The 22,794-nt window shown below is 36.3% G+C and overlaps 1 protein-coding gene across 1 annotated transcript; it reads left to right on the plus strand.

Moving 5' to 3' along the window:
* The first annotated feature begins 1,818 nt into the window (after positions 1–1,818).
* On the plus strand, positions 1,819–17,734 carry LOC139720308 (uncharacterized). The gene is made up of 5 exons (XM_071631670.1): positions 1,819–2,029; positions 14,689–14,886; positions 15,322–15,432; positions 16,327–16,381; positions 16,927–17,734. The coding sequence occupies exons 1-5, from the start codon at positions 1,951–1,953 to the stop codon at positions 17,732–17,734; spliced, it is 1,251 nt and encodes a 416-aa protein (XP_071487771.1). The 5' UTR covers positions 1,819–1,950.
* The last annotated feature ends 5,060 nt before the right edge of the window (positions 17,735–22,794 follow it).

Here is a 22,794-nt window from a genome sequence, read left to right on the forward strand (position 1 = left end):
GCAATGCTTTCTGAATCGTGAAACACCCGGTTTTATTATTTTTTTCATGACACAGTTTAAGTTCTCAACGTTGTAAAATATTCGGAAAATGAACTGTAACAAATATTATAAGGGAGCTTATCCAACAATATCACCACAGTGCTTTGAAAATCATCAACTTAACTATATCCTAAACATAATATTGATATATCTTAGCTAGTCATTTTCATTGAGTTAGGGTTTTTTCTTTCTTTCTTTTAACTGTCATAACGTCATCGTTCCTTGTCTTTGCAATGAAACCAAATTACCCTAATTGAACCATAAAGCTATAATGTCAAAGTTTCACTAAGAAGGACGGTGTCTCAGTGTGTTCTACAATATACGATAAAACTCGACCGTCGATTCATAATTATGGAGGGATTTTCTCTGTGCTCATTGCTTTCAAGGTTCAAAGATAATTGAATATTAAGGAATCTTAGGGATAGCAGTTATTAAAGGACTTCCTTCTCACACACTCTTTAACTTATAATAGCAAATGTAACTATACTCGTTAATTGAATCACCTTTTTTTTCTAAATTCACACCTCTTTTACCTAGTTAATGAGTGTATCTATACTATCCAATTTACTTCTTCATTTCGATCTAATATTAAAAAAATACACCTCGTTTACCTAGTTAATGAGTGTATCTATCTGTCCAATTTACCTCTTTCATTTGAATCTATTTGAAGAAAAAAAAATCCATAAGACATAATGAACCAGACCTTTGGGCCACACTTTCAGATTATATTAAGTCATGTAAAGGTTGCATTCTTTCGAGGACAGATTAAAAACTATGCTACTGTCAGACGACAATCTAGGAGTATCAGTTTCTTTTGATTAGATTTGTTTTAAATCTGTGAATAAGATTTCAAACTACAGCACAGCAGATTATGAACTATATTTTTGTGTCAACCAATTCATTTTATCACCATCACCTCCATTATCGTCACCATCATTATCATCTTCGTTATCACATTTTTAACACCACTTTGTTATTTGTTTGTTTATTTTTCTTCCAACACAATTTCATACATAAATCAAGATTCTTTTTAAGTAATATTATAATTATCATCATAATTATCATTTACCGTATCTTTATTAGCATCTATGCAGTAAAACATACAATCTAATGCAGTTTATTTGACATAATTTTTTTTTTCTTGGGCTGTCATAAGTCCAAGCATCCGCTTATAGTAACAGTCCTTTTACATAATTTCTCAGGTATTCTTCTTTTTTTATCATTTGGAAATACAAAATGATTTGTTAATGCAATCAAAGTACACATTTCTTCCGTTTTTTCTTGTTCATGTACATTGTAATCTGTATATTGATGTTTTCTGCGATATTACTGGGAAAAAAACAGATAAACACTGATTTATGTATAGAATTATGTTGGAGGACATAAATCAAAGAAACAAACATTCCCCGCAAATATAATTGTTAGCAAACTCTTTAATCATCTTTTAAGTGTTTGTGTTTGTGTTTGTATGTTCCTTTTCGGTAAGGACTCCATTGTTGCGTCAACGTTTGCAGGATATAGGCACCGGAAGCGGAAGTGGGCCTGCCATCCACCACGAATGCAATAATAGAGGAATTTGAGGAAGCGACACACTTTCGGGTAGGAGACCACTGCGCTCCACAGTATACTTCCGTGTGCGCGAGATATACGCCTACGTTGGTGAATCAAGTACCATTAACTATACATACAGATCTCCAGTTGGGGTCTTGTACAAAGATGCATGTTGAAACATTATTTGAATGTTTCTGTTTCTCAAGATATTGATAGAGTTGCAGGTTACGTGTTCTACAAATAGCCTCGATATGGCATAGATCTATATTACCTGTATCGCGATGCACAGAACATAAGGGACAGTAGTCCGAATTTATTTCACGGGGAAAATTAAAAGAAACTGTGATTCTACAGGTGAAAATGGGTTATTCCTGCAACGGCATATTACTCGCAGTTCTGGTGGTTTTAGTGACATGGAATACGCAACTACGATGTTCACGTGAGTATACAATTGCCTTTTTACTGGGAGTCCGGTCATAATTTTGTCATAGACAATAGTTATTCATCTTTTTTTTTCACTCTTGTGAAAAAAAAAAAGTTTGGTATATTGGTATCTTCTGTTCTTGTCATTCCCTCGACACACGTTAGGGCACTGTTTCTAGTCGCATAACTTATATCTATTGTCACATATTCGATGTACCTAACGGTTTTAGAGCGAAAGACCAAACTCCGTTAGTGTAAAAAAGAAAAGAAGGATGACTTGTATGATGATAATCATGTATATCACCTCTGTATATATAATTGTCGCTATATTTCGTGACCTAAATCTCTCAATGTCATTAAGAGGTTGACATTTATTTTACATTAAAAAATGATTAATATTACATGAAAATGTCGTGACCTTTATGGTACTGCTCCTACCACAGCGCTATTTTGTGATGAAATTGATTATAACGGTCGTATGTTTTGAGGAACAGCACAGGGATAATGTTCAAACACCTATATAACTTAAATCGGTGTCGGAAGGTGAATAATATGGTATGCAGAAACTATTTTTTTTTTTGTGGGAAACATTCACAGAAATAGTGGCATATTGTACACAGTGTATAGTTTTGCTACACCCCCCCCCCCCCCCCCATTACTTTCGTTCGGCATTATATCCACAATTTGTGCCAAACTGCCTTTCTCAAATTCCGTTCTTTTGTAAATATCGAGATCATCAAATGGTCAATTACGATGCTTTTACAAGACTCGTCATTTTCTATTTTTAGCACTTTGCATACAAGAACGATTCAAATTCCCCAGAAAGTATGACATCAGTTTAAGATACGCTGTCCAGAAAGCTGCCCAAAATAGTGTATCAAAGAAAAACGAAAGAAGCAAAGGTAATAAAAAAACTCACAACGACTATATGAGTTCATGATCGATCTGCTCAAGGTATCTCAAAAAAAAAATATTGACACCTACACAAACATAACTGTTAATAATGACGTGACGCTGCTCATACACTATCGTATAGATTGGTCGGTGATTGTTTTTTCCAAGTTACCCTTTCTTTCACCACCAGACCAATAACTTGCAACTTTGGAACATGAATAGCATTTACACTCTAAATCTACTAAGTGAGAGGATGATGTCGACGTGATCATCTTTGTCCATTGATTTGCTGAATAGATGGATTCCTCATTGCCTTTTAAAATGGTATCAAATTTTCCACCCATATTATGCACCAATGTCCACACTTATAATAATTCTTTTTTCAATGCCAACAGATATTTGGACAAAATTACTGTGATGGGACTTTAACAGTTCTGTTTGTGAATTTACTCTGTGCAAATGATTAACAGTGATTACTTAAAGTATTCAATTCAATTAGATATTTATTATAATTTCTCACCACGAAATCGTGTCATTTGTTTATTCATTGTGGATATCCTGGATTACGCAAATGTGGTCAAAGCGGTTTTTTTTTTTTCATTTGATATTCAAAAGTAAACTCATAAACTCTGAAGGGCGCTGCCCTTGAATGACGACCTTACCTCGGGTATATGATATAGGTATTCATTAGTAAACACATTGAAATCAAACAGAGAAAAGATTGCAAACTCAATCACACTCATTCCACCCCACTTTCTACCCCCCCCCCCCCCCTTAAAAAAAGGGGGTTTTCCCCATTTACAGAAAAGTGATTTGTGCTCTTACCATAAAAAAAGGATAATGATATAAGGAGGAAATTACCAAAAAATAACAGATTAGGTGATGGCGTCATCAATCCTCAAAAGTCTTTTCTTGGCTGCCACACCAATAATCAGTAATTCATTTTGATTTTTTTTTTCTTTTTGTAATGTGTTTCAGAAGAAGTAATTCCATCCATATCAGCTTGTTTTAGTCGTAAAATAGTAAGCTGTAATGACGTTGTTAAAAGGATAAGATATTTGCCGTTAATCAATGAGAAACATTACACTTCTTTGTCAGTGTTTGTATATGATAAAAGCGATAAAAGAATTTTTTACATTGAAAATGAAATAGATTGAAAATGAAGGAGATCGCTTTCATATAAGCAGACCTTAATTATAGAAAGATCATTGTCCCAAATGAGTTATCCTTTATCAAAAGTGAATTAAAAGCGTGTTCAACACTACACTATTCTAGTATCTATGTTAAGTGGGACACATATCAAATCTCATCACCTTAAACGGTTTGTTTAATGAATTTTAATAAATGGTATGAATTTACTTACATAATTTATTTAATTTTCTTCTAAAAATGTTCAATGATAACTACATTGACCTAGATTAAGAGGCAGAGAATTCCAGGCATTAGGCCCATGTTTCAATAATTTTTGGGCTATGATGATTCTAGGGATGATAATCAAGTAATTGACTCCTTGGGCACGTTGGGTATGAGTAAACTGCAGAATCTGCAGTGGAATTTTGTTTTCTTTTTGTAAAGGAAGACGGTTACATGTTTCCCATTTTTGCTTTAAAAATTGCAGTCTGAGAAGAATGTATGTCATTAACTTTTAGCACTTTTAATTGATAAACCAGGGTATCGGATGGGGGTCAAATGTAAACTGAATTAGTGACTAATCGTACGATACGTTTTTGAAGGACAAAAATAGGATTTATTCTACTTAAGACACAGTCCCTAATGCAATATTGCATAGTCATATATGACAAAATCAGAGCATTGTCTAAAATAATAAGGGAATTTTGAGATATGAGGTTTTTCAATCGGTATAGAGCTCCCATTGTTTTTGAAATAGATTTATGAATATTGTGAATAAATTATGATCATTCCCAGCTAAATGAGAGTCAGTTGTAATTGCTAAGAATTGTGGGAATCTCACTTCAGTTCAAACTATTAAATGCATAACATTGATTTAAAAAAAAATAAGTACTTGTCAGCTTTTCAAGATCCTTATGGGAATTTACAAAAATAGTATCATCATTTAAACATATATATATATATATATATATATATGAAATTAAGAGTGCTGGACAACTTTATGATATTATTGATATACATAGCAAACAACAGAGGGCCAAGAATTGATCTCACACTTGCGGAATGCAACACACAAAATTAGTCTTCCGGGATTCGGGAGATTTAGATAATACATAATATTTCACAAGGATTTTGTCGTGGGTCAACCGCTGACCATAAGTCTCCATTGACTCGGCTTGGACAACAAAAGATTTCACAAAGCTGTGAAGCCATTCATAGAAAAGATGTGGTGTCCTTGTTTGTAATTATTGATGTCTTCAAGATAAGTATTCAGTAATATATGCGACCGTGCACCACAAAACGAACAAAAAGTCGCACACCTGGATTTTACATGAGGGCTCAAAAAAGGTGAAATGAGTCAACCGAGTCAATTTTCAGTTCTTCATTTTTTTCTGAAAGAGCTATCCTTCTTCTACATTATTATTTAGTTTGGGATCATAACATTTATGGGAAATAGTGTTTTCAGCAGTTCTCCTACAACTCTTTTTAGGGGGAGAATAGAATGATCAGGTATGTATTACACTGCAAAAAGTCCGGTGTTAAATAGTGACCACCGAGCTGGTGTTAAATTTTCGGTGCTCATTTATGGTGTTAAATTAACACCTCCGGGTGTCATTTCCAAATTTTAAACTGTTTTTTGAAGAGTTTCTTAGTAACTGCACTTCTTGTTGATTTTTAATTTAAACAAGACGATCAAGAATTTTACATTAAAATACTAGATTTTTGAAAAAATGTGAAAATAAATTTACACTAAAGTAACACCAGCTGGTGTGGTCTCTTATTGAAGCCGGACGGGTGTTAAACCATTGATATTAACACCAACAAATATCAAATCAACACCATGTGGTGTCATTTTTGAATTAACACCAGTACAGTGTCAAAATAACACCAGGTACAGTGTTAATGTAATGTAACGGGTGGTGTTACATTTGGAATGTTATTATGAAGCAGAAATGAAGGAGCTCAGGTACAGTTTTGGTACGTTTCATCGATGCAAAGTGTTTATTCACAATCGTTCAGAAATATCATGATGAAGTTCAATGACAAGTTAAATGACGAGTATGTACATCAGAGTAAAATATAGAAGTATCAAGATGCAGGAGAGAGAGTATCAAGTAGAGGTTGACTCTCTGATGTCGAAATCATGATCTCTATTGGGGCCTTGGAAAGAACACCAAACTTGGAAATGTTCAATGGGTGATGGGTGAGAATTTTGGTAAGACAACCAATCAAAAAGGGATAACTAAAAAGAGTGACCAAAGGGGTTGTCCTAAGGGGTGATGTTTGACCAATTAAAAGAGGGGGATTCTTTTGTGGAGGAGGAAGTATTATAAGATAAGGGGCAGACAAAGAGTCTGGTGGTTCACAAGGTGTGTGTATATAATCTTTGGGTAATTAAACCGGGGACAAAGAAGGGTTGTTACAAGGGTGATTGAATGACTCCTTGATGTAAACATCAAGCAAGGGTAATTAACGACAGGAAATTAATAGTAAATAATCTTGGTGTTATATTCTGAGGTGAGTTTACAAAAACAAGGGAATTTAAGTTGAGTTGTTAATGAACAGGAAGTTATCCCCAAAATATCCTAAATATACATTACATCCCCTTTTGTTAGGAAATTAAAACTCCTCTCTTATTTTTGTTTTGTTTTTGTTTTGTTTTTGTTTTGTTTTTTGAGCTGGAATGGGTTTGAACACAATAATTCAGTATATACTGGGTGACAAAATTAAAGGCGATTGACCATGTACAAAACATGCTTGTGAAACCGTTTATCATTGTTCCAGACTCTTTCATACTTTCTCTCTTGCTCAAATCCCTACAATAATAATTTTCAATTAAATCAATTAAGCCACTTACTGTAAATGAAATGCACGATAAAGACATTTACCTTCTGCCTAAATAACTCAGTCGTGCCAAGGGGGTTATGACACATATAATATGATTATTCCACTGAGTGAACTTTCCTTGTCTGGTATGTATTTTCGGGAGCTATTCAAGTTACCAAGTCAAAGAACACTTCATATTCAATAATGTCTATACCCCTTTTAAGTTATAGAATAAAACAAGACAAATTAAATTGTGCAGACTTATGCACTATAATAATAATACATGTATTTACACAATGTTGTGCAGACTTATGCACTGTAAACAAGCATTAATGTGATTTTGCCTATCAAACAAAGGCAATTCTGGTAACACAAAATAAAACATTCGATCTAAATAACAACTTTGAGTGCTTGCATATAATGCACTATCCATGCATATATCTGTATAATAAAATCATTGGGAAGATATTAGGAACGCTCAAGGAATGAAAGTCAAGTCTATGATCCAGGCAAAATGTCATTCAATTTTGAAGGACTATCATAGAATGTCATGGCTTACAAACCTTTTCTATTTAAGCATAAATGCAAATTTCCCAATTGATAAAAAGTAAAATATGAAATGAACGAGGGAACAAGCATCTTCAAGCTTGCTTTAATTCTAACAAGTATAATCTCAACTTGCAAGTAAATGAATGTTCACTTAATGAAACAATAATCGTTCATGACAAGTACTTTCAAACTTGTATGTATTCATGTCACATGTATATTACTAGAAACAATCAAATTGAGTCAAATGTCATCCATCAATCCACATTGAACTATACTTGATCAAATCTTTCACAAAAGAGTATGCTGAAATAACTTCAAATTTCATCCACTGAATATCTCATCAATATGGTGAAAGGTCAACAGGGCACTAAAGGTATTCATAGCGTCTATGTTAAAAGGGGCCCATATACTTCATAGTGAAGTATCAACATAGAATAAATTCACTATCAATCCTATCCTGTTAAGCAAAGGTTTCCTTCCATACTCTTCCACACTGATGTCAAATTGATGAACGATTGAACAAGTACTTTCAAACTTGTTAGTATCATTTAAACGAGTCATTCAAGCTCGTTACACATCAAATATTGATGCCATATATGATTAATATCGTTCAAACACTAGCTGGGCATACTGTCTTGCAAAAGATAATAGCAGTCAACATTAAAATGGACAGGATGACTTTCCTAACATAGCCTTTGTTTCACACTAAAAGGAAGTTACATAACGTGAGAACATAACTGATAACACAACATAACGTAAACAAAGCATAACAATATTCTTTTTTTTTTGTTCACCTGGAACTCTATATGCTACTTAAAAAAGATACATGAGACTATTTACATGTTATACAATCATCACGAGAATTGGTCAGTCTTCTATTGTTTTCCCTAATTAGGTCTGTATAGTTAGTACTCATGTACTATCTTATGTCCAAAGGTGAAGTCATGTTGTTATATTGCCTGAGGAGGCTGTCATGAACTGGTCAACTTTATTTTGTGTTAGCTGTCCAGCTACAATATCATGTTATTTGTGGTCAAGGTTGTTAGTGGTGAACAGTTCAAGTAGTTATTCACTGGGCAGTAGTCATTGGGGGCACATTGCATTTCATTCTGTCTGTCGTCAAGTCTAGGTTCAGTGGAACTGTAATTGGGTCTGTTAGTGTTATGGTCAGTGATGGTAGGACACATTTTACGTCATTGTTACATGGTGAAAATGAAAGGATATTAGTTGTGCATGTTGTTAAACCATGCTGGTAGTGATTATTATTTTTTTTTTTTAAATAATAACAGAATGAGAAACTCTTGATTGTTGAAAAAGAGAGTAAAATTATACCATTGACTTTATCTCTAGTGAGTGCAGCATCCGATAGTACAGCCTATCTTAAAAATTAGTGCAGACTGCCAATAACATTGCCAAATTCTATATAATGTACGTGGTACTCCATATTCCACTCTCATGCTCGCTCTCTTTCAAATTGGAACAATGAAAGTGTGTTTCACTTACCGGTCACGATGAAGGGTTTCACAAATTAATGTTGATACATAAGATGCCAAGGATGTGTCGAAACAAGGTAACATTCACACAAATAAACAAAAGAATAAGTGCATGTGTCCAAATTGAAGTGTCACTGTTCGGGAAATCAATTCCATGGATTAATTATCAATTTCAAGTGTCTTCTACAATTTTCTGTGGGTCCCGGTAGTCCTCGTGGGTTGTTGGGGTTGAGTTGATTATGTCGTGTGTCGATGCTAGTTGACGATGTCCGTGTCGTACAGCTGTGGTCGCGGGAACATACATCATGGGCGTCGTCTGGAAGGTCTGACTGTCATCAGCGGTGGGGTGATCAGTCTGTCAATCCTGTAGTAATAAGGGTAGTTCGTCGTCTGGGTCGTCGGTATCAATCATCTTCAGTTCTGGTGGATGGTTCGTCATTGAATGGCAATGTTTTGTTGAAATTCAAATTCAGTCAGGCAAAAAAAAATGGTTGCCAAATGTGAATGCAGCGGTTCTAGTGAAGAGTTGTCACAGAGCTGGCAAATTGTGCAATGATAAGTTTCGTCAATTAGTCTTTGACATCAGGACAGTACAGGAAGACAAAAATTTACTGGTCCTGGGAAGATCAAACTTTGCTCCCTTTATTGGTTACAGATGGTAGTTCTCCACAACTTTGTTTTGCTTGCAGCAGCTGATGTTGATGTTGATCAGCAGTGTTTCCTTGTTCTCGTAGCAGTCAAGTCAAAGAAACCGGATTCTCCTCGATGTTTTTGTGATGAATTCAAGCCGGGTTCTCCACCATGTAATGTAACGGGTGGTGTTACATTTGGAATGTTATTATGAAGCAGAAATGAAGGAGCTCGGGTACAGTTTTGGTACATTTCATCGATGCAAAGTGTTTATTCGCAATCGTTCAGAAATATCATGATGAAGTTCAATAACAAGTTAAAATGACGAGTATGTACATCAGAGTAAAATATAGAAGTACCAAGATGCAGGAGAGAGAGCAATATCAAGTCGAGGTTGACTCTCTGATGTCGAAATCATCATCTCTCTTGGGGCCTTGGAAAGAACACCAAACTTGGAAATGTTCAATGGGTGATGGGTGAGAATTTTGGTAAGACAACCAATCAAAAAGGGATAACTAAAAAGAGTGACCAAAGGGGTTGTCCTAAGGGGTGATGTTTGACCAATTAAAAGAGGGGGATTCTTTTGTGGAGGAGGAAGTATTATAAGATAAGGGGCAGACAAAGAGTCTGGTGGTTCACAAGGTGTGTGTATATAATCTTTGGGTAATTAAACCGGGGACAAAGAAGGGTTGTTACAAGGGTGATTGAATGACTCCTTGATGTAAACATCAAGCAAGGGTAATTAACGACAGGAAATTAATAGTAAATAATCTTGGTGTTATATTCTGAGGTGAGTTTACAAAAACAAGGGAATTTAAGTTGAGTTGTTAATGAACAGGAAGTTATCCCCAAAATATCCTAAATATACATTACATTAAATTAACACCACGAAGTGTCAGGTGAACACTTTTCAACACCATCACAGTGCATTTTTAACACCTGTGGGTGTGGTCCTTTATTGAAGTTTGATCGGTGTTAGATTTAACACCCGTGGTGTTAAATCTAACACCGATGTTTTTACAGTGTAGAGTCCCATTGTCATTTCTTGAAATCCTTTACACACTCTTCACTTTCAAGTTTAATAACTTTTAAAAGGATAACTATACTGCATTGAAATTTGGCATTAATAATGGACAGAATGTGTTAATATACCATGCTCAATGTCAGAGTAATCTGATAATCCCTTCATTATTGTTGTTCCTGTGGTTAACATCCTGTGTTTTGTCCCTTCCATTGTACAGCCAGCACGGCTTGGTATTAACAGATTTTAAGTGCTTGAATAGACACTGTACTTCACAGAGCCACTTTTCTCATTTCACATTTTTTCCAGAATGTGTGCTTTCTTTCTAGTATTTTTTTAGATGGGTTAGGGATATCCATTTGAATTGAGTTATACATCATTTTAAAGCTTAGAGTCTGCTCTTTACGAATCTGCCCTCAACTAAAAATCCATGCCTGGCGATTTTTTTGTTGGTTCTGTGATGCAGGGTCACATATGAAAGTGTTACAATAACGAACGCCATATATTTGTATCTTTTAAATCACAATATGATGATCTATACTATCAAATGCTTTGGAAGGAACCATCAATATTCTTATTCGACTTTTTTTATTCCCAAATTATTCAGTAATTTCATATGATAATCAAGTTATTGCCGATGGTGCGAGGGAATACCTCTTTCTGAAATCGAACTGATTTGGTATACGTGGGTCATGATCATTCTTAGGAAAAAAAAAATTAAGCCTTTTATGGATAATTTGGCACAATTTTAGATATAGGCACTTACTACAATACATAGATGTTAGTCTGTAATCAATAAAATCCAGAAGAGTCATTCCGTTTAACTACTCGAACTACTTCTACTATTCTAAGGGAATTCTGACATACCCCTGTGGCGAGAGAAAGATTAAACACAGTCATGATAATTAATTAATCAATCAAAAAAAAAGTTATTCGCTTAATTATCTTCTTTGATAAACGAACCCTTATTCCATCATACCCCGTAGATGTACCTTGTTTCAATTTTTCAACAATCTTCAATACATCCTCGTCATCTGTTGGCAGGTAAAGGAAAGAGGAAGGAGGAAAAAGAAGCAAAATGTGAATTTATATTCATAATTTTAGGACTGGTTCTATTTTAGAAGCTCAGTAACGACTGACAAAAACAAAGTGAGAATTGAAAGCATGAGAGATATTTTCATACTTGGTGACTTCCTTATCTTAATCAAAATATACATTGAACTTATTTCTTATTTTCTGCTATATTATTACTTACATATCTAATTTTCTTTCAAAAATGTTCAATGATTACTACACTGACTTTGACTTAGAGGCAGAGAACCATTTAAGTTATTCCCATCTGTAACAAATTTACTTGAGTAATACATTGTATGCTATATGAATTAAATTATTCAGCATATTTCTATCTTCTTATAATAATCAAACATTAATTTCAACAATTTGAGTTGTAACTCGGGTGTTGATTGAATGCGTAATTCCCTTAGTAATCCAAGGTGATTATTTTTCTACCCTTGCTATTTCATGAAAACGTATAATTATTAAATTTTTTTGATGAAACCCACGTGAACAGAGAGTGGAAATTGCACTTAGAGGAATACACACATTAATGGTTGTGATAGATTCAGTTGACAACCGGCGCAAATCCTGTCTAACAGATTCAGGAGAATATTTATTAGTAAAGCATTCTTCAATTACAAAAAAGAAGAAGAAGTGAGCAATGGATGTGTGTAATGATGATTGTTTATTGAAGGATTAAAGGATGAGTAATGATTGCCATTGACTGTCGTCTGCGAAAGAAAAGACAAAAAATGGAAAAAAATAATATGCTTTCATCTGCTCAAAGTAAAGTGTTTTTCTCAGTAATCCATCATAACGTATGATAAAGAGGGTGCCATTGTGTGACGCATACTTATCCCCTGTGTCTTATCTACTGTGGTCACTCGAGGATTTGATGCGCTGGCCTCCATTGACACCAATATTCTCGAGGAAGCCGGATATTGTAAAAGATAACATCCTGAGCTCAAGCAGGAATTAAAAAAAGACCCTGAAAGTTAAAGAGTTCCTAACATATTGAATCAAGTTTGATCGTTCTCCCTCTTTTGTTCTTCTGTCTTTGTTCTTTTTTTATTCCCAATCATGAGAATCAAAATTAAAAAAAAAAAAATATATGGCATTCAAAAGTGGATTTTAATTTTTGACTTAGATTTCAACAGGTATCATTTTGCAGACCACTTTGTTATTTGTAGGGTTACTCTTGGATCATGCAACAAAAAAAAAAAGAACTTAACTTGAATAAATGAATTGATTTGAATTGAATTGAACAAACACGATCTCACTTATAGCCATGTGGCATATGTTGTTGTTTTTGTTGTTGTTGTTGTAGTTTTGTGATCGAGCCTTGTAGGCCCTATCTCTTTTTCACCCGATCTGAAATGTCCATTTTCAGTGCTTTATTAAGTTTCATTATTGTCCTTTGTGTCTAGGTAAGATCACTTGTCTTTGTAGCAGTATTATTACTTGCCTCTTAAAATATTTTTTTTTTTCATTTATTAGGGTCAACTGACAATAGTAACGACTATGATGATACTTTTCATTCTATATAGCTCAAAGAAATAAAGCTCAGAAGAAAGATAAAATCAAGATTTTACAAAGTGCTTTGTGTCTGTGTCTGCCCTGAGTTTCTTTTCTTATCTGGCAACTAATTCCTCAAATCGGTGTTGCATTTGCTTTGAAATATTTCCACGTAAACAAGGGTCTTGTAGCTGATATTGGTGCAGTAAGGCTTTGAAGTTTTTAGGATTAATACTTGATGAAAATGTTACCTGGAATGCTCATGTAAATAACGTCTGTAATGTGTTGGCAAAGAATATTGGTGTTATGTATAAATTCAAGTCAATGCCTAAAGTGTTTTTAAAAATGATTTATAATTCAATTGTTTTACCACATTTGTCATACGGGATCATAATTTGGGGCAATGCATCAAAAACCCAGTTGAACAGAGTCTGTGTCTTGCAAAAACGTGCAATACGTATTGTACACCATGCTTCATATCTTGCCCATTCAAAACCAATCTTTCATTTGTATTAGATGCTGCAATTCTATGGTATTTATCTTTTACAGTTGGGTATTTTTTTGTATCTATGTTACAAAAAGTTACTTCCAGAATCCCTTTTAGATTACTTTTCGCTGAACAGCACTATTCATAATTACGGAACAAGAAATTCTGCAAACTATCATTTATATCACATGCGCACCTCATTTTTTAAAAATTCAGTTATATATCAGGGTCCTCATATATGGTATTCTATCCCTAGAGAAATTAAAGCATCAAAATCTATAAATAATTTTGAAATCAAATATAAACACTTTTTACTGGAAGATTATAAACGTAGTTAATTCAAGGCGTATTTTTATTTTTGTTGCTGCTGTTTTTCTGTGTTGTTATCGTCCATATCTCCGTAGTTTTCTTTGTAATTATTGCATTGTTTTGACTTGTTCCGTTCTGTCAACTTAACTGTCATTTCTTTTCCTTAAATCTGTCTAAGGTATATGTATGTTACAGTACAATGGGTCAGCTACTCACAAGGGCTTTTCCTTTCTTGCTGCTTCCCCCACCAATGGCATTGTCTTTGTATGTAGTCATACCGCCACATTATTCTTAATTGTATGTCCTATGTCTTATGAATTTTTCTCTTTTGTATCTCATTTTGTACATTCATGTTTTTATTGTTTGCTCTGTATATTTTTAATGCTTGGTGCAAAATAAACTAAACTGAAACTGAGTATTGTTTTACGAAAAACGGAGATTTCTCGCAGGTACGTATGGGGTAATAAAGATGTTATCAACCCGTTGAGGATGAGGCGATTTTGCTGTGTAAAATCATATTTTGCTTTTCCCATAGACAACTGCACCAGCCCGTAGTATACGCCTATAAAATGGTCTTCAACGGGTTAGAATAGAAGGGGATTTCTTATCATAACTTCATGGCATAGAAGAATTATTAATTGTTTAGTGTCGGGTAACCAGCGTGCGCGATTCAGCATTAGGGTCCCTGGATTCCATATTCAAAACAGATTATCATGTATTCTGTGTGAAATAAACTGAATTCTCCATCATTGAAAAACCATTAGGAGCACAGGTCCTGGAATGCAGCGACCCGGGCACCCCTGACAATGGCAATCGGTCTCGCGACGGTGACTTCCGGGTAGACTCCACGGTCACCTTCCAGTGCGACGCCGGGCTTGAGCTCAATGGATCGGCGGTTATCGTGTGCATAAACACAGCGGAGGGAGTGGTTTGGAATGACACGACGCCCTCATGTGTTGAGAGTGAGTAATGTGCACCTGAATTTCGTCTCACAATATTCGCTGATCGGCGAGTTTCAGTGGCAGCTGCAGTCAGTGACATTTTGAGTGCATTTTACTTCATAATCATTATGAGTTTGAATTCATCTGAGTGTTAATATCTATCCTTGGATTCAATAAGCAAATACAATGCACAACAACAAAGACAGACAGGTTTGCCCAATACGTGTACAGTTTGTGTATTTGGTTTGAATCAGAAAATTAATGTTATGTTCTTAACGACCTCCCGATGACCTTTCACAGTTACAGATTTATCAGGGATTTACCCCCCCCCCTCCCATTGCACTTTTATGTACATTTCTGTGTATCCTGCATATTTTCAAGATTTAAAGGTATTGCAAGGTAGCGCACAATGTATTGACATCGAATCAACTCACTGTTACTGTTTTAAACCCAAAGCGTCATCTCCCGAGCAGTCGACAAAATCATCTACAAGTTCAGAGATTGTTACTATCCTACCCACATCGTTACCAGGTCCCCCACCAAGCATCGGTAGAGGTGGACTCATAGGTAAGTCTACATCCATACAGAAAATATCCTGCCAATACATTTATTGTTATTGTTATTTTGATGACATTATCTAGCCTATGTGACCATGCATCCCAAAACCAACAAAAAGTCGCCAGACATAGATTTTCTGTCTCACCTCCTGGGCCCCATTTCATAAAGAGTTTATTTGATGACAACTCTTTGCTGGAATGACTATTGTCATGGTAACAACAAGAATACAGCTTCCTGATGGGCTATTTGCTGTGGAAAGTGGTCATTCCAGCAAGAGTTGTCATCCTAACATCTTTTATGAAATGGGGCCCTGACGTTAGTTAATGACAGATTCTGAAAGAGCATGCGCGAACTTTAAGTTTTGAAATGATGTATAGCTCAATTCAAACGAGCCCTCTATTTAAATATAAAACATACACTCTGGAAAAGTGTGCACTAAGAAAAAAAGGGCTTTGAAGTATAGGGTCTCTTCAAGCTCTTCATCTTTAATACCAAGCAATGCTCTGTGCAAATTAGGATTGAAAGTGTTGCAATATGAGCACAATTTTCTACCTGCTGTGAGAAGTTATTAGCCGACTTGGTGGTCAGTATGTAGCCATTTTAGACATTAATCGGAATGCAAGTATGATAATGACTGTGTTTGGTGGAATAATTGCTACATGCAAAACTATAGATGCATATTAAAGATGCATTCTGCCCCCCCCCCCCTTTGTTGTGCCATAAGATAATTGAATAGCTGAACTTGGGTCTTTACTTTAAAGTTTGAGAAATAAAGCTCAATCTCAAACGGTGTACTTAGCTTATTTTCATAGGTATTAAAGAGTAGTATTATCATGTTATAACCCTGTGTACACCTAGAAATCAGTTAAATGCTTACTACTTATTGTTATTGTTTCCTTGTAGGGGGCGTTTGCGGCGGACTACTTGTGATAGTCTTATTCATCACTCTGATAATGGCGTAAGTACGGAACTCGGCTGCCCTTTCGAAATTCTCGATTACTTTTTCATGTTCATCAAAATGTATTCAGCAAATTTTCAACAATTCCTAAGAAACTCACAACGTAACAATGGAAACAATACCTAATATCCATGAGACAAAATTATTGTGATAAGGCCATACAATATGCCATAGTATCGTAGTCGATTTCAATTCTACTTTGTCAACCGCAGAAAGGACGCCAGATATTCTGTGTCCTGAATACGGAACTGACAGCATCCATTGGTAGTTTATGGGTGTCATTTTGTTTTCTTCTTGCTTGTCATTCAGTGTTTTAAGCGAAAGTGACATTAACAGGGTGTTTTAGTGCATCTCTGTACTTGAATTTGCTAGTCCACCCGTCCATATAAAGTCAGCATTCTACATAGGCCTACACATATTGTAGTTTCCACTGTCATGTAATCCTAAGAATTGCTGCCATGTGTCAATAAATATAGTCTATCGCGATTATACATCATTGAGTTTCCATCATAATCATTTTATGCTTCCATTTTCCCCCAATCCAGATTATGTTGCATGCGACAAAAACGAAAATCTCTGAACATCACTCCTCCGCCGCCTTTGAGGTTACCTCCCAGTGGAGACTCGAAGGTCGAACTTACAATAACCAAGGACAGTGACGAGGAGGACGGAGATTACTTAGTCCCGAACGTTCCTTTCCAAGATGTGGACAACCGTCCAAGGTTGCCAGCACCTACTTCCGTAAAGGCGCCAGGATCTTATGTAGCGGTAGCAGTAAAGCGAGGAGAGTCTGTATATCAGAATGCTCCCGCCATCATTTTGAGTCGCTCGCGCGAAAACGTGAATAAGGCAGTAGTGGAGGATGGCAAAAAGGCGCGAAGTGAACCGGCGTATCAGAACGCTGAGGCGGTGCAACCGCTCAGAGATTCGCTGAAACCTGTGCCAGATAACGCTAAGGATAGAGAAGGAAGCGCACAAGACGACGCAGACCAGATCTATGAGAACTCTGTGGTCGCGAGCCATACCGGCTCACTCGCTGGCGGTCGTCTGCCAAGATCGCCAGCCGGTAGGAAGGGGTCGGCGGATGTCGTGTCCGCAGTCTCCCGAGTAGCACCAGCGAGAAAGACTACTCCCGGGAACTTCTGCGTTTCCATGACTCCGAGTGATGATGTCACGAAGGACAATGCGAAGGAGGAAGAGCAGGAGGTTTACGAGAACGCTGGAGTGATACGAGCTGCGGGACCCAGCCCCCGTTGTCGGCGTCCACCAGGCCGCTCCAGTCTTACTCCTCCCGATCCCGTCCACGCCTCCGACTATGGTGCTGACTACATCGAAATCATTTCTGATAAATAGCTCTTTTTCCGCATCTACATGTACCATTCATTATTTTCATGTCAATAACATGCAGACAAATCAAATAAAAAACTGCGTTACGTCTTGCCACGGGGACACTCTTCAGCCAAAGCAGAGGGTATTCAGACTGCAACGGATCTAGGGTGGTCCACCAAAATATTGGTATACAGGTTAAAGGAACTATTCAACGCTGATGAATGTTGACTTGTGTTTATTCGTAATACCATTAACACCACCAATGTCGCCAAATGAATAAATAAATGCAATATGTCTTTATGTGGTATTTTTGTGATATTTTGCTTCAGATTAATCTGATACCCCCCACCCCCAAAAAAAGAAAAGCACGAGGCAATTTACAAAAGACATAACTTGCATTTATCTGTGTTACTATAAATGTGATAAAACAACATACTTTTCAGTTATTCGTACTTTCCCCTAGCAATGATTAACAATTATGTCATCAACAGAATCTTGGTTTGAAAGTTTTTTTTTTGTTTTTTTTTATGTGGGCGTCTCCATGAAATCTGAAGAAAGAAAAATAACCGCAAATTTGTTATAAAACATAATGCACATATTTAGATGTTCTCTTGGCCACATACAAATTATAAACCATGATCTGGACATTATGCATCCATACAAGTCAACATGCATCTGTATTGCATGGTCCCTTTAAAAGTATTATTGATCACATGACTGGTAAATCTGTCCAAAGAGACGAATGTTTACGAAATAATGGCCTAGTGCCTTATGCGATCATGGAGATCATTCTTGTACCACACATTTTGCAGGGACAAATCCTTCCTCTTTTTTTTTTTTTTTTTTTTTTTTTGGGGGGGGCCAAGTTGACAGGTTGAAACACCTCGGTTCGTATTGTATTTTCTCAAACATTTGTGACACAAAGTTTTAACGCGATGTAGCTCTTTTAAACAATGTTGTCTTTTTAGTTTGGGAGGCTATCGAGAAGGTCATAATTAGCACACTTGTACTTGTAATCGTGATGATGATTGTATGACGCTCTTAAATCTTAAAAAAAAAAAAAACAAACATCCAACGTCATAGAAGTAGCAAGCACATACAGGCAGGCATACATATTACATAGAATCGTACACACATTCACAAAGAAAAACAAGAGCTCATTGAAAATACACACACGCATACACATACAGACGAACTTTATACATAAAGTTTTGCAATATGCAAACTCTTCGCACGCACACTAACGTACGTGCACGCGACATTCGAGCACGCGCAACTCTGTAGCTGCAGTACTGGCGACGGTTGAGACCAGTCTTCGTGCCCACAGGGAAAATGCCAGTGGATTGTTGAGTTGCGTATAACAATCTGGTAAGACAATGAGTTTAGCTGTGAATTCGATTGTCATCATTCCGGCCATTTCTCTTCTAACTTCCTCGAACCTTGAACCTTGGCGACTTTAACCACGTCGTGCCACAGAAACCCCTATTTCTGCGGTTTAATTGATGGTTTGTTATCACAGTGATATCAATATCATTGTTTGTAAGCCTTCTACAATAAAGTAAAGTAAAACATTCTGTCGCATTTCAGTGATATTTTAACCAAGAGGTAGAAACTATGTCAGTGGTTTAAATCAAATACCTCTGTTTGTTTTCGTTGCAAATTTGTAAAGCTTCTCGATCACTAGAAATTACAACCGATTGTTAGATTGTTTCTCTTCCAAATTGGCAACGTTTTGGTGAAAGTCTGAGTAGCTGTTTATGATAATTACACGACCATTACATTTTCCCCAGCAAATGTACCCGCAGGCTTCAGGGGTTGAGCTGACAGTGGACAGAAGTGGAAAAGGCTCACCTGGATGTACAGGGTTGATGAGTCACGTGAATGTGCTGAATTCTACAGTTATAGCGCCACCAGGGTCCCAGTGTAGTTTTGTTTGTTTGTTTTTTATTTTACAAGAAAAAACGTCTAACCACATGCCTGGCAGCTTGCCTGAGGTTTCTGCACACTGCCCTATACGTATTTGGCATTCTTCTTCGACAAGTATCCTGTAGCAGCATCACTAGATAGAAGGCAGCTCTATAAGAACAAATCACTAACACAAACACACACACAAACATACACTTCAAACACCTCTAAAAACCACTGGGATGATTTTTTATCTCACGTTTTAGTGTCATTACAAGTTTTTGTTTTGTATCATTGATTGTTGCGTCTACTATATTGGATGAAATGGCTTTTTGTGTCAAGAGTAATACCAACATAAATATTGATGAACACTAGCTTTTATTCCAGTACTTCTTGCGTTTACGATGATATTTCGCACACTGAGCTCTCCCATTAATTGTGAAAGTACTATAGATGGTGTGTACATTTCTAATTTCGATTGAACTTGTTCATTATTGTCAGAGCTGTTAGACTTTAAACAATGATTTATTAAATCGTCCCATTTTCACTGTAAATCAAGCATGAGTGCGCGTTTGCTCTATGTAGAGGTACGGAGAATGTAAATGGAATTGTGGTATATGATATGAGTGATTTATTTGATTGAGTGTGGGTGATAATGTCGTTTAATTGCTAACTAATTTCGCTTCCTGACCAGTTACGGTTTCCAGCTCCTCCAATAAAAGACGACCAGAGGAGGGGTATTAATGAAAAAGAAAAAAAGAGAAAAATCCAGGTTGTAAGTGCTAATCGAAACTGACCCTGACCTGTGTCCTATAACCAGGTATAGTTACATGTATTTCAAGTAGGGCTGATGGAAGATGCATTGTGTTTGCATGTTGTCGGATTTTGTTGCTTTTGTTGTTTTGTTTTCATTTCAAGATTATATCACTCGTTTCCACATAGATTATTCTGAAAGATAATGGCCGATTTTACATTACACAGCATTGTCCTCAACATGGCTAAAGTGAAAGAAAATATGTTTATAAGGTTATATCACTCACGATTTGTTCATAAACCGAAAGAATAAGGGCCAATTTTACATGGCACATCACACACAGTAGAATAGGAGAGGACACGTATATTTACCCTGCTCAGACACCAACGCATCATAACTGCAGATAAATGAGTGTTTTCAAAATTGAAGTAGGACTGTAATTTAATTCCCGTTCAAACAACATTCTACAAACATGACAAACGAGAGCAGGGAGTATTTATATAAAGGTTGTACTCGAAGAGCATGCACCGTAACCATTTATATACCAGTGCATAACCACTTTTTCTTTAAACAAAGTTAAACCTCCTAAATATCATTGCGATCACGATTCTCGAAGAGTAAACTCGTAGTCTCCAGAAATTATACATGACAAGTCACACACATGGCTTCTATGCGTATTATAAGCTATGTGAAATCTCTTCTGACGACACGGCCGTTTCACGACTGTGCTACCACCCCCACCCCGAGATCTCGCCTTGTTGTTACTTGAGCTTCAAGAGAATACACTCTTCTACAGCTCTGCCTAGAGAGAAACTATCGAATGCATTGAAGCAAAACAATCCCATTCATTGCATTTCTATTAAAGCTAGACAACATCATCACTCAATAAAAGGTGGGTCCCACCTTTTATTAAGATTGCTCTGTTTTGGTTGGTATAGTATTGGTGGAGATGAAGATTGGGCTTTTAACTTCTTGCAAGATACCAAGAAACCACTTATGAAATATTCCAGAACATACCATTGTAAGAGAAATTTAAAGTTTGTTTCACAAAAAATCAGTTTTGGAATGGCTGAGACGTCCAAAAAACAAAGTAAAACAAAGCTACCTCAATAAAAGGTGGGTCCCACCTTTTATTAAGATTGCTCTGTTTTGGATATCTAACCCATTTCCAAACCAATTTTCATCAAATAAACATTGGAATTACATGCTTATTTCATATTTCATAGGAGGTTTCTCATTATCTCAGTAAAACAAATGAGACAAACCTGAAATTAGGTCTCAACCAAAGCTATACAATCCCTTTAAACCTGATCATGTCACGGTAAAAAGTTAACCAATTAGCAGCCCTTAAAGAAATGTTAACAAATATAAAGCCCTAAAAAGAACGAGAAATAATGCCACTATACGAATGAATCAATTTTCAAGTCATATGATATTGATGCTTGATGAAAAACATCTTCTTCTTTTATTTGCAGATCTTCTTCCCTTAATTTGAGGTTACAGAGAGCACTGCGTCTATGTCCGGTTTCTTAACGTTTCGATGAAAATGAAGATGATGATTCTCATGATCGGACATCCGGGTATTTAGCGGCGGCTGGAGAGAAAACAATTAACACATTAATTACTTTTGAGACAAAATTATCTACTTTTCTTCCTTGATTGGTTTTGAAATTCCATGAAACTGCCAGATATGGCTCATATCGACATTTCTGATAAACTGCGTAAAAGAATGGTAGATCGAGGTGTCTGAACGCCGACTGGCGCGTCGTTTGTATCACCACGTAGGTTCGTAATATGCTCGTACATGCACAGCACTCACACCTATTCATACTCCAGCCCCGCGCCTATACTGTACGGGAGAGTTGTTTGTTTGTACTCCAGCTACACCGGAAGTGACGTATTCCAGACCATGATAATACGATTAGTAATGACAATGGCCACTTTACTTGCAAGTAACTATTAGTATGGTGATCTTGTTATCATTGTAGTCATTATTTTTATTCGTCTTTATAAATGACTACCTGCGCTATAATTCTCTCGTTTATCTTTCTGCCAAACGATGGGGGGGGGGGGGGGAGGAGGCCAGCCTGGGGAGATGTTATCTCATTATAATCTTTAACCCGTTGAGAACGCATTTCCCATAGACACTTACCCGAGTATACTAGGGACTCGTCCTCAACGGGTTAAACAGCCAATTCAATGCAGGGAATGTTCGGCACTGCCTTGACATGGTAAAACAAAGTTAATAAGTAGGCACCTCTCCAAGTATTTTACATTACATTACATTAACATCATAAACTTAGCACGACCCCGTAGATCTAAAAGCTGCAGTCCATGTTCAGTAGAAAATCCCAGTGAGTAAAATTGATACTTACAACTGTTACACTACTTGGTAGTAAACATGATAAATACTATGTACAATGAC

The sequence above is a fragment of the Diadema antillarum genome, unplaced genomic scaffold (genome assembly GCF_040938485.1).
Source record: "Diadema antillarum isolate AM-2024a unplaced genomic scaffold, OU_Dant_1.0 scf00000126, whole genome shotgun sequence".
In the NCBI taxonomy this organism is placed as follows: Eukaryota; Metazoa; Echinodermata; class Echinoidea; order Diadematoida; family Diadematidae; genus Diadema; species Diadema antillarum.